Source organism: Anabas testudineus, chromosome 3 (genome assembly GCF_900324465.2).
Source record: "Anabas testudineus chromosome 3, fAnaTes1.2, whole genome shotgun sequence".
NCBI lineage: Eukaryota > Metazoa > Chordata > Actinopteri > Anabantiformes > Anabantidae > Anabas > Anabas testudineus.
In genome coordinates, this window is record NC_046612.1 from 7442576 (window position 1) to 7455733 (window position 13158).

Below are 13158 nucleotides of genomic sequence, written 5' to 3' on the forward strand. Positions count from 1 at the left end.
AAAGCTCTACTTTCCTACCAACCTGGAGATAAAACCTGCAACCACTGTTACGACCATAGCCAGCCAATAACTCAACACTGGGTGTTAAGTGGTGGTTGGCCAATGGCAGTCCATATTTATGAGGGCAAGGTGCATCTGTGGTTGATAAGTGGGCTGGCAGTTCTCATAAAAGTGTGTTTATTAACAGGTTGGATGGATTCAGAGAGAGCCTCATAAACTCAAGCTTTGGCTTCATTTTGTTGTCTACCTAAGATTAAATGGTAAATATGGGTAGACCTCAGTAAAACTAGGGAAGCGACAACAGAGTGGTCCCAGTGTGTCATCCAGTAAACAAAATATGTTCAGTGTCAGTGTTACAGTTCAGTGAAAACTGAATGATTGATGTGTGTGTTCTGTCTTAAATGTTCTTCATTTTCATATTTATGAAGGTTGACCTAATGGACTGCTATAATATTTGTTAATTTTTTATATGGCCCTTAAAGATTTTAGGAAAATATTATTAATGTATTCTAGCCAAAGGTAAACTGTGATATTTTCCATACTGGAAATGTTAGATTACTACTATTATTACTATTTGTGTACTTCACTATTTTCTTTAAGTTTCCTCCAGTAATGTATGCCTATGATCTGTCACTGTAAACTAGCCCCTGCTGAAATACCTTTTTAATTACTATTACTATTATACTGTATACTATGTAAGCATGTATGACATATTAGAGTTTCTTCACTGTAATGAGCATTTTGCTGTGAAGTTGCCTTAATGCTCCACTCAAGACCTTTTTGTCTGCTCCACTAGTAATAACCAAATAAAATTTCATCCCTTGTATTTCCTCCTAAATGCAGATTAAATGGACTGCGCTGGGTGAAAAGTGAGAGTCTGGAGGCAGTGAGCCAAGTGACTCAGCTGGACTTGCGGGACAATTGCTTGGACTCACTAGACCTGAGCTCCATTTGCAACCTGGAGACTCTGCACTGCCAGCGCAACCAGCTGGGGACACTCACGCTCAGCGGCTTCACACTGCGCATGCTTTATGCCAGCAGCAACCGTGAGTTAAACAGAGCATCATCTAGCTGCAATTATTGCCAGAACGCTCTCCCAAGTGATACATTTATCTCATAAACACGTGTATGAATGGTCAACATGTCTAGTTGCTGATTGCTGCTTTTATGTGCCCACAGGCCTTACAGCCGTCAACATCTATCCAGTCCCTAACCAGCTGACACACATGGAACTATCACAGTGAGTTCTGGCTGGGAATAAGAGACAACTCATTTTTGAAGCTTTATCTCTGTTTTCATTGATCTAGTCACACACAGTGAATTAAAGATGGTGTAACCAAGTCTGAATAATAAATTGGATAATTAATGCACAACAAACTCAATGCAGATAAAGTCAAGCTTCACAGTATTTGAAGTACTCTTTGAAGTACGCTTTTTTTTAAAAATACAATAGTATACTTTACACAACTCAATCATATGTCAGTTTAAAGTAAAATGCTCAGTTTGAGTGTTTTTGTGTGCATTTCTATGTGTGACTGTGTGTGTGCGATGAGACAGGAACCTTTTGGAGTATCTCCCGGACTGGGTGTGTGACTGCAGAAAAATTGAGATGCTGGACGTCACACACAATCAACTGTCTGAGCTTCCTTCCAGGTTATTGGTTTTTTTCTGTGACTAGTCTTATTTGTTGAATAATTAGAATTTATTCAACCTCATATAAAAGCTGGATATCCTATCCAAAACTAGAAGATCAGGTGCTGCATGCTCATGCTTTTTAACAGCTTCCTCTAATGCAAGTTACTTATCATAATGCCCATCTAAAAATTTTGTTATGGCAGTGGAACCATAACAAGATCAAGACACAAAACAGCTGGTATCAGTCTCTTTGTGGGAGACTGTAAATTGCAATGGTAAAGCTGGTAAAGTTCAATCCATAGTACTTGGCTCAGAGTTCCTGTCAATCAGTTCCAGCTTTTAACACAGACATTTGCATTTTAAGGAGACATCAGAAAAGCTTTTGCAAATGAGATATTATTCTTCTGTACCCACTCATGATTTCTGAGATGGTTCTTAGAGGGAATAAAAAGCTGCAGTGTTCATCTGGTAAGACTGTAAAGGTCACTGATGGATTATTTAACATGGGTTGCTATGCCTGAAAACTCTCCCCCTTTCTTCACAAGTAGACAAGTCTGCAATACAAGAAGACGTTCTTTTCCTTTTTGTTGCTCTGTTTTTTTGCTTCTTTCCTGTAATCTGGCTCTCTGATGTCTCTTCTGGCCTCTGACAGACTGCTCAACAGCTTGAGCTTGAGAAAGCTGCTGGCGGGGAACAATCGTTTGCAGAGAGTGCCTGACCTACTTGACCACGTCCCTCTGGAAGCCCTAGACCTCCAGCACAACAAGCTTGCCAAACTCCCTGAGAGTCTCTTTTACAAGGCCTTAAAGTGAGTCCTGTATAGATCTTTCTGTTTCTTTTTCATCTTTGCCCCCCTAGACTATGTAGGCTATTACTTGAGTCACTGATCATTGCCTCTCTTTAACTGTGGGATGCATCTTATAGTTTTGGAAGTGAAACATAGATTTGACACAGGGATTGTGGTCAAGCTCAGTGAAGTCAGGTTGTAACACAACCTCCATTCCTTCTTCTATTTCCTGTGTGGTAAATCACTTAACACCCATTAGCAGTTCACATGCTGTAATGTACTTTATTGTCTCTCTAATGCTGAGGCTTAATGGCAGTGACTGATCTGTGCATGATGGATTTTCTGGTAAGTTTTATAAGAGCTGTACAAACTACAGGGAAAGACAGGGGGATAGACACAGTATAGGACGATGGCTTCATATCTACCACTGCACATGTAGACACCATGAGATGTTGCAAGTCTTGTAGTGTTAATTGGCTGCAGAGATGTCATTGATGCATTTTAATAATGTCTGAATCTGTTTTAAAACAACAGTGTGGTTTCACTCTGTCATGTGTACAAGTTTTATTACTGTCCAGTATGTGATCTGCATAGATAATGACTTAACAACACCAGTTACGTAAGGAAGATTGCAGCTCAAATTCCCTCCTTCGCAGTGTGCAAGTTAATGCTGTACTTGGAGAGATAAATTAACTCTCTGTGTTTAAGAGAATAGTCCTCAGTGAATGAGAATAACAACAGAAATTTAAAAATTGGGAAGCCCTAAAACCTATATATTGCTATAAATGCAAAATGTGTATTGCAAAATATGAAACTCCAGTACTACCTAGTATTCTCTAGTATATCTTGAAAAATAAGGAAACATTGTGAAAAAGTCAATTGCATATGAAGTCAAATATCAAGTCAAGCCCTTTGTGTTTTAATTTTGAATCATGAAAATTACTGAAACTGTATCTCAAAATACTAGAATAATCAATTTCAAGTAAAATTACTTATTTACTTATTAATTTGTGAGTAAACTACTTTTTGTGCACGACTACTACTGTATCTCTGTTGAGTTCTGTACACACAACCACATGGGGAAGACTTATGGGTTGACATTTGCCCAGCATATGATCATCTACACACTCCACAAGAGGGTAAGCCACAGAAGGTCATTGCTGGAGGAGCTGGCTGTTCTCAGAGTGCTGTATCAAAGCATAGTCTTGAAAAGTTAACTGGAAGGGAAAGGTGTAGTAGGAAAAGATGCACAAGTCAACAGGGATGACTTAATAGGATTGTCAAGTAACGCTGATAGAAGAACTTGAAGAGCTTCACTAAGGATGGTGTGAGTGAGCCACTATGCACGTATTCTGGAAATGGGCTATAGTTGTTAGCATCAGCTAGCTAGCATCAACCCACTCCTGAACCAGAGACAACATGAAAAGCATCTTGCCTACACTAAGTGGAAAATAACTAGACTGTTTCTCATGGTCCAAGTTCTATTTATAGATAGAGTCTCCCAGAGTCTGGAGGAAAAGTAGATAGAATCCAAGTTGCTTCAAGTCCAGTGTGACATTTCCACAGTTGGTGATGATTTGAGGTGTCATGTCACCTGCTGGTTTTGGTCCACTGTGTCATGCTTATGTCTCCTGACAAGCTTTACTGTGATTTGATATTACTGTACTTTATTGGCCAGACAACTCTCTTGAATGGACCCCTGATGGGGTATTGCAAAGAGGAAGATGGGCAACACCTGACCCAACAATAGAGACAAGCTGATGTCTGTCTTCAAAGCAACCTTGTCTTCAATAGCGCATCAACAGTGCTGCAGGCTGATTACCTTTATGCCACTCTGCACTGATGCAGTAATTTGTGCTAAAGGAGCCCCGACAAATCTATTAAGTGCATAAATGAAAACCCCTTTCAGAAATTTGACGTTTCTGCATTATAATTCTTTGTCTGATTTTAGGAAACATTCTAATATTTTGAAGTACTGGTTGTAGAGTTTCAGGAGATATAAGCACAACATGTGGATACACTCTTTGGATGTTATCCTGATTATTTAAACTAATGTATCACATGGTTTTATTTGTCTTCCCTCACAGCCTAAAATACTTAAACGTCTCAGCCAATTCCCTGGAAAGTATTCCTCCTAGCAGCCAATCAGAGGAGAGCCTCAGCACACTCCAGGAACTCTATCTGACAGGAAACAACTTGAATGAGAACTGTGGTGCTTTGCTGGTTGGACACCAGAACCTGCGAGTCCTTCACATCGCCTACAACCAGTTGCTCTCCTTTCCTGCCAGGTACAGTGTGATTTCTTTTATTCATCATTTTAATAGCTTATAACTTGCTTTAAAATGTCACAATTAATAAAAAGCCCCACTTTTACTGTGCAGCGTTTGAGCTAACTTAACTTTTTTGTTTTTTCTTGCTGATTATTGTACTGTGTCAGTTTTGATTGTCCCAGCTTTTATCCTATTAACCATCCTGCCTTTCCTTGTATCACTTAATATTCTTTACTGCATCTATTTTACGTTTTGTGTTTCTCTGTAAAGCCCTTTGTTAATTTACTGGATTCTTCTGACATGCATTAACTTAACCATCATCCTCACTGTGCAGTATGGTTTTTCTATAAGCTATTCATATTTGTGTAAGTGTTCTACTTATTTAGCTCACTGTCACGTTTCCATGTCTTTAGTAAGCTAAGTAAGCTGGAGCTGCTGGAGGAGCTAAATCTAAGCGGCAACAAGCTAAAGACTATCCCCTCCACTGTGTCCAGCTGTAAGAGGCTGCACACCCTCATTGCACACTCCAATCACATTACTGTCTTCCCAGAGATCCTGAATCTGCCTGAGATCAAGGTTAGACTTGTTTTTGTCTTATTGGTCTGACCAGTGTCTGCATGATTAATTTTAGTTTGTTTTAGCTCCTTCTGTATTTGTAGCTTGTAGATCTGAGCTGTAATGAGCTGACTGAGATCCAGCTGCCTGACTCACTGCCTGCCACTCTGCAAGAGCTGGACCTGACAGGCAACAGCAGCCTGATGCTGGAACACAAAACCCTTAACCTCTTCAGGTGAGTCACGGGCCAGTTTGAAATAATTACAGGTAACTCACTGAATTAGGTTAAATACAAGCATCAACTCATTGCCTTTAGATTCTGTAGATGTAGTTTTCTGGATACCTATGGGGAGTTCAAGAAATGGTTCATATATACAATATATACCTTTCTTCTCCATTGATAGTCACATCACCACCCTGAAATTAGATCAGAAAACCACCACAACACCAGGAGATTCACTCAGTGCCTCCACTCCATGGAGCCATGGTTACTCCGAAATGAGTGGTCAACGGAACAAGTGAGTATTGCTCTGTGTTTCTGTGTCTCCTCTTTTTTGTGACCTTAAAGAGCTTAATCTTCCTCATTTGTACACTGTATAAATTCAAATTGTTCTATACAGGTAAAATTAAATGACAACATGAGGGCTTAGTGTTGAAACAAATCTGTTTTACAAGTCTACAGCGACACGTTTACCTTACAGTATATACACAGCTGTGTGCCTTTCTAAATTAAGTCCAATCAGTTTAATTTTCCACAACATCTTAAGGAAAATGAAAATAAATTGAATGCACCTGACGACAATTTGTCAATTTAATAATCAGAATGTTTTTTGTAAATGAGAGATTTTTGTTATTGATGTTTTTCAGCACTGGTAACTGATGTATGTCATGTATGAGGTTAACATCTGTAAGGGAGATGCTGATTGATGATTGTTAATGCTGTTTTATGGTTGGGCACAGGTTGTGTGTGTCTGTGCTGGCTGTAGACCAGTTTGGAGACGGTGTGGAAGCATGTTATGGTATCTTTGATGGAGATCGCAATGAGGAAGTGCCTCGGCTGCTGCAGTGCACCATGGGAGATGTTCTGTGCGAGGAAGTGCAACACTCCAGTGTTGACAATGTATATATGTGCAACACCTTCCTCACCTCACACAGGTAACATAGAATATTACTTTCTAATAACCACTCATCTTAGACTTGAAGATAACCTCTTACTGCAGTTTTAGGCTACAGCCAGTGTCAGCTTTGTTTGTTTTGTATGAGACAGGAAACTAGGGATGGCCGGTCAGAAACTGGGAGCTTCGGCCTTGTTGTGTTACATCCACCATGAGCCTTCAGATCCGGGGGGCTACCTCAGCCTTACTGTGGCCAATGTGGGCACCTGCCAGGCAGTGCTGTGCAGGGATGGCCGACCTGTACCTCTATCTAAGGTTTACAGCTTGGAGAACTGCACTGAGGAGATGGAGAGAGTTAAATTTAATAAAGCCATCATTACCGAGGTAATTCACAATTTATATGTAAGTCGGGTCCTTGTTATTATACTAGAGCCTCGATGTAGAACGTATGATCTAGTATTAATGTGCAGCCTCATATTCAGAGGTGTATACTTATAAAGCTATACCGTCATCTACAATTCTAATGGGACTCTGTTTAATAGGATAACAAAGTGAGTGGAGTGACATGCTGCTCTCGCCTACTGGGCTGCTCTTATCTTTCTCCGTGGGTGCTTCCGAAGCCCTGGGTGCACACAGAGTCTCTCTGTTCCCAAGATGAGTTCTTGATCCTGGGGAATCGTGCTCTGTTTGAACGGGTTTCCTACCAGGAGGCTGTGCGCACTGTGCAGGCTGTGCGGGATCCACGTGCTGCTGCCAAGAAGCTATGCTCACTCGCCCAGAGTTATGGTTGCAAGGACAACATTGGCGCTGTGGTGGTGTCTCTGCATATTGGTGAGGACAGCTGTACTTGTGAACCACCTGTCTCCACCACTGAACCCCGAGGCCCCCCTCTCGTCTCTGTGCCTGTATCTGTGACCTCAGGCCCTACTGACACAGCCACCCTTTCATCCAGCAGTGGTATCGTCTCTGAGTTCAACAGTGAGACATCAGCCTCAGAGGTGGGCAGCGAGGCGGGGTCCACAGCTTCAGATGAGCATGCAACCTCTGGGCCTGTTTCCCGCCCAGAGAGACGCTGTAGTCTACACCCTGCTACTACACTACCGCTGTGTGGGATCATGGTACCAGGCTCGGCTGGGACAGGCACCCACCCAGGCCTATTCCAGCGGCAACCCTCCTGTGCTACATTCTCAAGTAACCAGTCTGACAATGGTTTGGACAGTGACGATGAAGCTCCACTTGAGGGTGTTATCTCCAATGGCAGCAAGTTAGAGGTGGAGGTGGATATTCATTGCTGTGCTTTCCAACTACGGTCTGGGGCCCCAGACAGTCCCAAAGACTTGGACTTCGAAAAGCGAGGCTATGACTACCCAAATGGTAAAATGCGCAGGCAGAACAGCGTGGTGGTTTCTGCAACAAACGGCTGTCTGCTGGCTGTTTGTGGGAGAGAGATTACAGACCTCAAGAAGTCTCCTTCCACATCCAGCCTGTTTGGGAAGAAGATGTCCAATGGCTCTGTGGTTGTCCCTGAGGACAGTCATAATCTTATTGAGGTAGCCCTAGAAGCTCCTAAGAAGAAGTCAGGCTACTTTACTGCCCCGGCACAACAGGATCCAGAAGACCAGTTGATTGTTCCACCTAGTCTGGAGCAGGAAGTCAGGGAGCAGCTAAGAGCCCAGAGCCCTATAGTCTCAGGCCCCTCGGCACCATCCACACCACCTTCCTTAAAAGACACCGTGTGGGATAATCCACACCCTCCTGCATTTGCCTCCAACCCGGTCCCAGGTCCAGGTCCGGTTCCCATCCTACAGCAGGAAGTCTATGATACCGCCCTCTAGGACCACAGAGCCATTTGGCTGCTGTTCTGTGAACGTGCCATTCTTAGGAAGAAGAGGACTATGTGGGATATTTCAATTCAAGTTACTCAGATCTTTTGTGAGAACAAATCTGTGGAACCTTGATAGTCATGATCCCAATTTTTAACATGCTGTGAAAAGGATGACGGGTTATCCGAGACCAAAACAAGCATTGCCTGAAATGGGATACCTCCAGTGTTTAAACATGTCAGCAACATTTCCCTTTACAATCTAGAGGGTGTATATGAGATCATGTTCAGTGAGGTCAGATCTCCTCTCCAGGGGCTTTGTGGTCTTTCAGGTTCTGGAGAGAAGCCCTGTGACCGAAACTTGAAAAAGTGCCTACTGCAGACAACTCAGCCTAGAGCTCCCCCACATCCAGGCTGTGAGCTTGTTCGTTAGATTTGGAAGAGGAACAGTGTCTCTGAGAGAAGAGCACTGGCACAGCTTCTGCTCTCCTCCTCTTCCTGTGGCTTACACAGGAAACTAGACAGTATAAATGCTTGTAAGGCACATTGGATGAGAAGATGTGAAGACAAAATGACTGCATTTACATTGCATTGGTTGGTTACCCAGCCAGTAATGTTATGGTTGGGTTTTATTTTTATCATTCCCACCCAATAAGTATAGAATTTTCTCTGTAGGATATTTAAATTCTGTACTGCACACACACAACTAGCAGCCAGATGATGTGGTGTGCTCCAGATTGAAAAGCATTGCTCTTGAGATCAGTGCATTTTGAGTAGCTGTCAAACATAATAATATCAAAGTCATTCAACTGTACAGAGCTGAGAAGCCTTATAACAATATAATCTGCGACAATGCATGATCAAACACAGTTAAAAACTACATAGGAAAATAAAGGTTTAACTTAAATTTAGTCAGTTTTGTGATCACTGGATAGTTTCTTGCACATCCCAGTATAGTTGGATATCATTTAAGTTTAGTCATTTGAGTAAATCAGTCAAGGCACAAAGTGAAATATTACATGATGTACTGTGACGATGAATAGATACAGTATGTACAAATACTGTAAGTGAGACATATTTCCACTGATGGTGAGATTGTACTGTACATTTGAGTTTATTCACCCTTTTAAATTTGTAAACATCTACTCATGTCTCCGCAGGCAGATTAAGCTACTGACATTTTTACATCTCGAGAGATTTTTTGTCAGCTTAGCTCTCTAATGCACTACCCACACACCCAGATGATTTTCAGGGTGTGTTACTTTGGCTCATTATAAAGTGAAACTATCGTCCTGTATTGTAAAAGATCAGGTCTGCATACACTAGCTGTCACAAAGTTTAGAGGCAGCGCACAAATTTGAGACAACAAATTATTTCTTGCTATAATATATGTGTAGATCTCTGTTTCCTAACACATATTACAAGATGAACAGAATGCTGTTCAATGGCATTTTTTATTAGTGCAGCAGCACTTTAAGGTAGTGTAATAATGCACGATTCCAACAATATATTTACCCAATTTAGACACATACAGTGCGTTTACAATCATTTTGTCTTGTTGTTTAGAACCAGTCATACTTAGCTGAAATCTGTCAAAACCTATATCATGATTTTAATTATCTGTTGAATATTAGCCAACCAGCCATGAAGACCTCAGTTAAATAGTTCCTGAACCTTGTGCCAAAAGAGAAAACAGCTCTGTTACGGCTGCTGTGGTTATAAGAAGGCCAAAGTTGGGTAATTGCTTATGTCAGTGATTACTACATGAGATGTATATTTTCAGTTGCCACTGGACCTTCAGTGTTCCCTTTTAGCCTTAAAGTAAAACTACTTAGTATATTTGAAAAGGAGGAGCCCTTATTTTTGCTCATGTGGTGTGTGTGGCAGAGGTCTTTAGCTCTTGAGCTGTTGTTTATTGAAGGAATCCCTATATCCTTCCTTTGCTCCATGGGAATGAGTGATGAGCTAATGATGGAGCCTTAAGAGATGTGCGAGTCTGAGTCTTGTGAAGCTGGTGTCTCTTGAAAGGAATAAACACTCAACTGTTCACTGTTAAAAGCACTTTGTATATAGAAAATAATGATATTCAGAGTTATGTATATTTAATATGTGAGATATTGATCAACATAGTGCGCTGGGAGTATTGTGGCTTCCCTCAGCCCAACATATCACCTCTTGTCTAAGAATACATAGCCAATGGGAAATGAAGATAATGTAAAATAACATAATAACAACTTATTTGCAACATTCACTTTTTGTATGTTTTTAATATGACAAATATTCTTCTAATTTTATTAAATATGTTTGTGTTTACTTTCCGTTTCACTCATGTCTTGGCTTATATTTAAATTTAATCATCAGGACTACAAATAGCATAAAATGCATTCTTAGCTAAACAAATACCATCTGCCAACTTTACTCCTACTCCCTTCTGTCTGAAAGTGAGTCCATACAGTTATTGTGCATATTTTTCTTTATTTACATTCAGTGTTTGGTTTAAATGTTTTGCTAATTCATCTCTGAGACTGATGTTTTGGGTTCTTCTCTTTCTAAAATTACCAATTTTATGGTAACCATAGCCATTTATTTTCAGTCACTTTAATGATCTGTATGTGGTTCTAACTGTGACCTCCACTATCAGAATCCATAAATACTGTAGTGTCAGAGATCAGAGCCACAGGAAGATATAGAAAAGCTATAAGACACACTATGATTGTGAATTATATTAGTGCGCATCTGAAAGAAGTTGAAATACTTTTTTGGAGGAATTTAACTTTCCTTAAGATTTCATACAAACTAGTGTTGTTCACAACAGCTGTTGTGAATTCCCTCATACAAATATGCAAAGTGTCAGCTGTATATATACATGTTTATCAGAGCTTCATTTTCCATCACCTAAAACTACCAGAATCATTTTCCTGTGATGTCTGAAAATTAATATTGATTAATGTCTGTATGTATTTGGAATTGTGTATGTAGGTTGCATTGATCTTTTTATTACAGTTTCAATATGTCTGTTGTTTTGCAGCTCATATACTGTGTACTTCTGTTAGTTTGGTCCCAGTTTTTCAAAACAAAAACATTTTGTGCTCTTCAAAACCACCTGGGTCAGTTTTTTATACAGTTGCATAACTGTATTATTGTACGTTAACGCTGTCCATCTCCTGGTTGACCCCATATATTCACCAACTGCTCTGTCCAATATACATTTCCAACATGAATTGTATTTCATCCATTAGCAGAGTAATCCGTGTGCATGTACATATGCCAACAATGTGCGTAGATGCTGGAAGAGGGAGCACAAGGTACAGTGCATTAGCTTAAAATATTCCCTTTAATTCTTTAGTGGAGGGGGTCCAGTAGTACAATGCTTATAGGTCCCTTTGTACACCAAAATAGAGAGTGTGGGCATTTGAATAGATGTCAGTGTTTTTTCAACTGCTTATTCATTTATTAACCGTTAAGGGTAACGTCCTCTCTGCACAAGTTAACAGGCTCTGTGTTCACCTACAGTATGTTGCAACATGTCTGTCTGTAAACTGAAGCTTCAGTGCACATGTATAGTAAATGTATGCATGCCCGTGTGAATAATGGATTGACTGTAATTCTGAGTGAATATGGTGAATGAAGCTGCTCCAGTTGTTTAACATGTTACCAAAGTAGCCATTGTTTAATCTCACAGTTCCTTTCTGTGCATTATTTTCTAGAAATGCTTTAGTATTTTTTCTCAGTGCCAAGAGGCTGATGTTTATTTTTGTACTTCATAGTTTATGCAAATTTATATTTCCCTCTCCACTATAGAATCTAAAGTGACTGAGATTCTATATAAAACTGTCACTCATTACGGTACTTTATTTGAAGGTACTAATTCAAACTGTATTTAAAGTTGATAGCATGCCCTGAATATAAGTCAACATTAAAAAAACACACAAAATGTGATTTATTTGTACAAAATGGAGCATATCTAATATTTTTAGGATTTTGTTTTTAGCATGAAGATTATTGCTAAAAATTAGTTTTATGTTTAATAATTAAAAAAGACTTGTTTGGGAGATGGTTATTATTTTATTTTAAATGTTAGTTTTGAGCAGAAAACTGTCTTTAAATTAAGCCAAGTAGCAATAAATTTTTTACTGTGATTTTCTTTTTCTTTCTTTGGTGTCCAGTGTCCATTTTGCTCACCATTTTTATGATGATTTCATGCCAATAAATATCATCAAAATGACTTTTTTGGTCAGTATAAAACACAATGTCTACGTTTTATTTGTCTGAATTGTAATAGGTAATTTACACACTTTGGTTTCTTTCAATGTTTTTTCCTATTTAATGAACGTAATTGCTCAGAATACATCATATAAATGAATCAGAAAAAATGGAGAACCCCTGCTGCTGTGGAAATATGTGTAATCATCCTCCTTGTGTTGAAGTCCTGAATACATTTCTTTACACTGTAGATGTGCCATCTAATGGTGAAGGTTAGAATAACACCTCTAGTATAATGGTTGACAAATTAGAAAAATAAGATTAATGTTAAAACGCGTGGTATCTATGGGTTTTCTTGTTAATAATTTAGGACCTTTAGGCATGAACAAGGTCCAAGTCTTTAATTAGAATCTAAAAAATGGAAAGATACTATAGCTCAGTGGAGGAGCCATTATTTGTTCCTTAGGAAAACTGTAGACATTTGCTTCATTTATCATGTTTAAAACCAAGATAGAAGAAGAACCTCCATTTTTACAGCAGGAGACACTTTGCTGCACTTCTCTGCACTGATGCAAAAAAAGACATTAGACACTGTTAACTGGGCATTTTCCTTTCAGCTGATGTTGAGCAGTTCAATCTGCTGTAGCTGTGAGAGGGCAGCTGTGGATCAGGAGGTAGAGCGAGCTCCACTAAAAACAGTGATTAGTGGTGATTAGTTTAGCGCTGCATTCGACACAATAGATAACATTTTATTACACATACTGGAACATG

The 13158-nt window shown here is 39.7% G+C and overlaps 1 protein-coding gene across 2 annotated transcripts in view; it reads left to right on the forward strand.

Moving 5' to 3' along the window:
- Positions 1-12386, forward strand: part of phlpp2 (PH domain and leucine rich repeat protein phosphatase 2) — a 34088-nt gene extending 21702 nt beyond the window's left edge. For both annotated transcript variants that reach the window (XM_026378232.1, XM_026378233.1), the window contains exons 9-19: positions 844-1046; positions 1180-1240; positions 1558-1653; positions 2288-2443; positions 4510-4710; positions 5106-5268; positions 5352-5482; positions 5652-5765; positions 6208-6402; positions 6515-6746; positions 6905-12386. In XM_026378232.1, coding sequence (XP_026234017.1) covers positions 844-1046; positions 1180-1240; positions 1558-1653; positions 2288-2443; positions 4510-4710; positions 5106-5268; positions 5352-5482; positions 5652-5765; positions 6208-6402; positions 6515-6746; positions 6905-8197 — 2845 coding nt within the window. In that variant the 3' untranslated portion in view covers positions 8198-12386. The remainder of the gene's footprint in view (positions 1-843; positions 1047-1179; positions 1241-1557; positions 1654-2287; positions 2444-4509; positions 4711-5105; positions 5269-5351; positions 5483-5651; positions 5766-6207; positions 6403-6514; positions 6747-6904) is intronic.
- Positions 12387-13158: the final 772 nt, after the last annotated feature.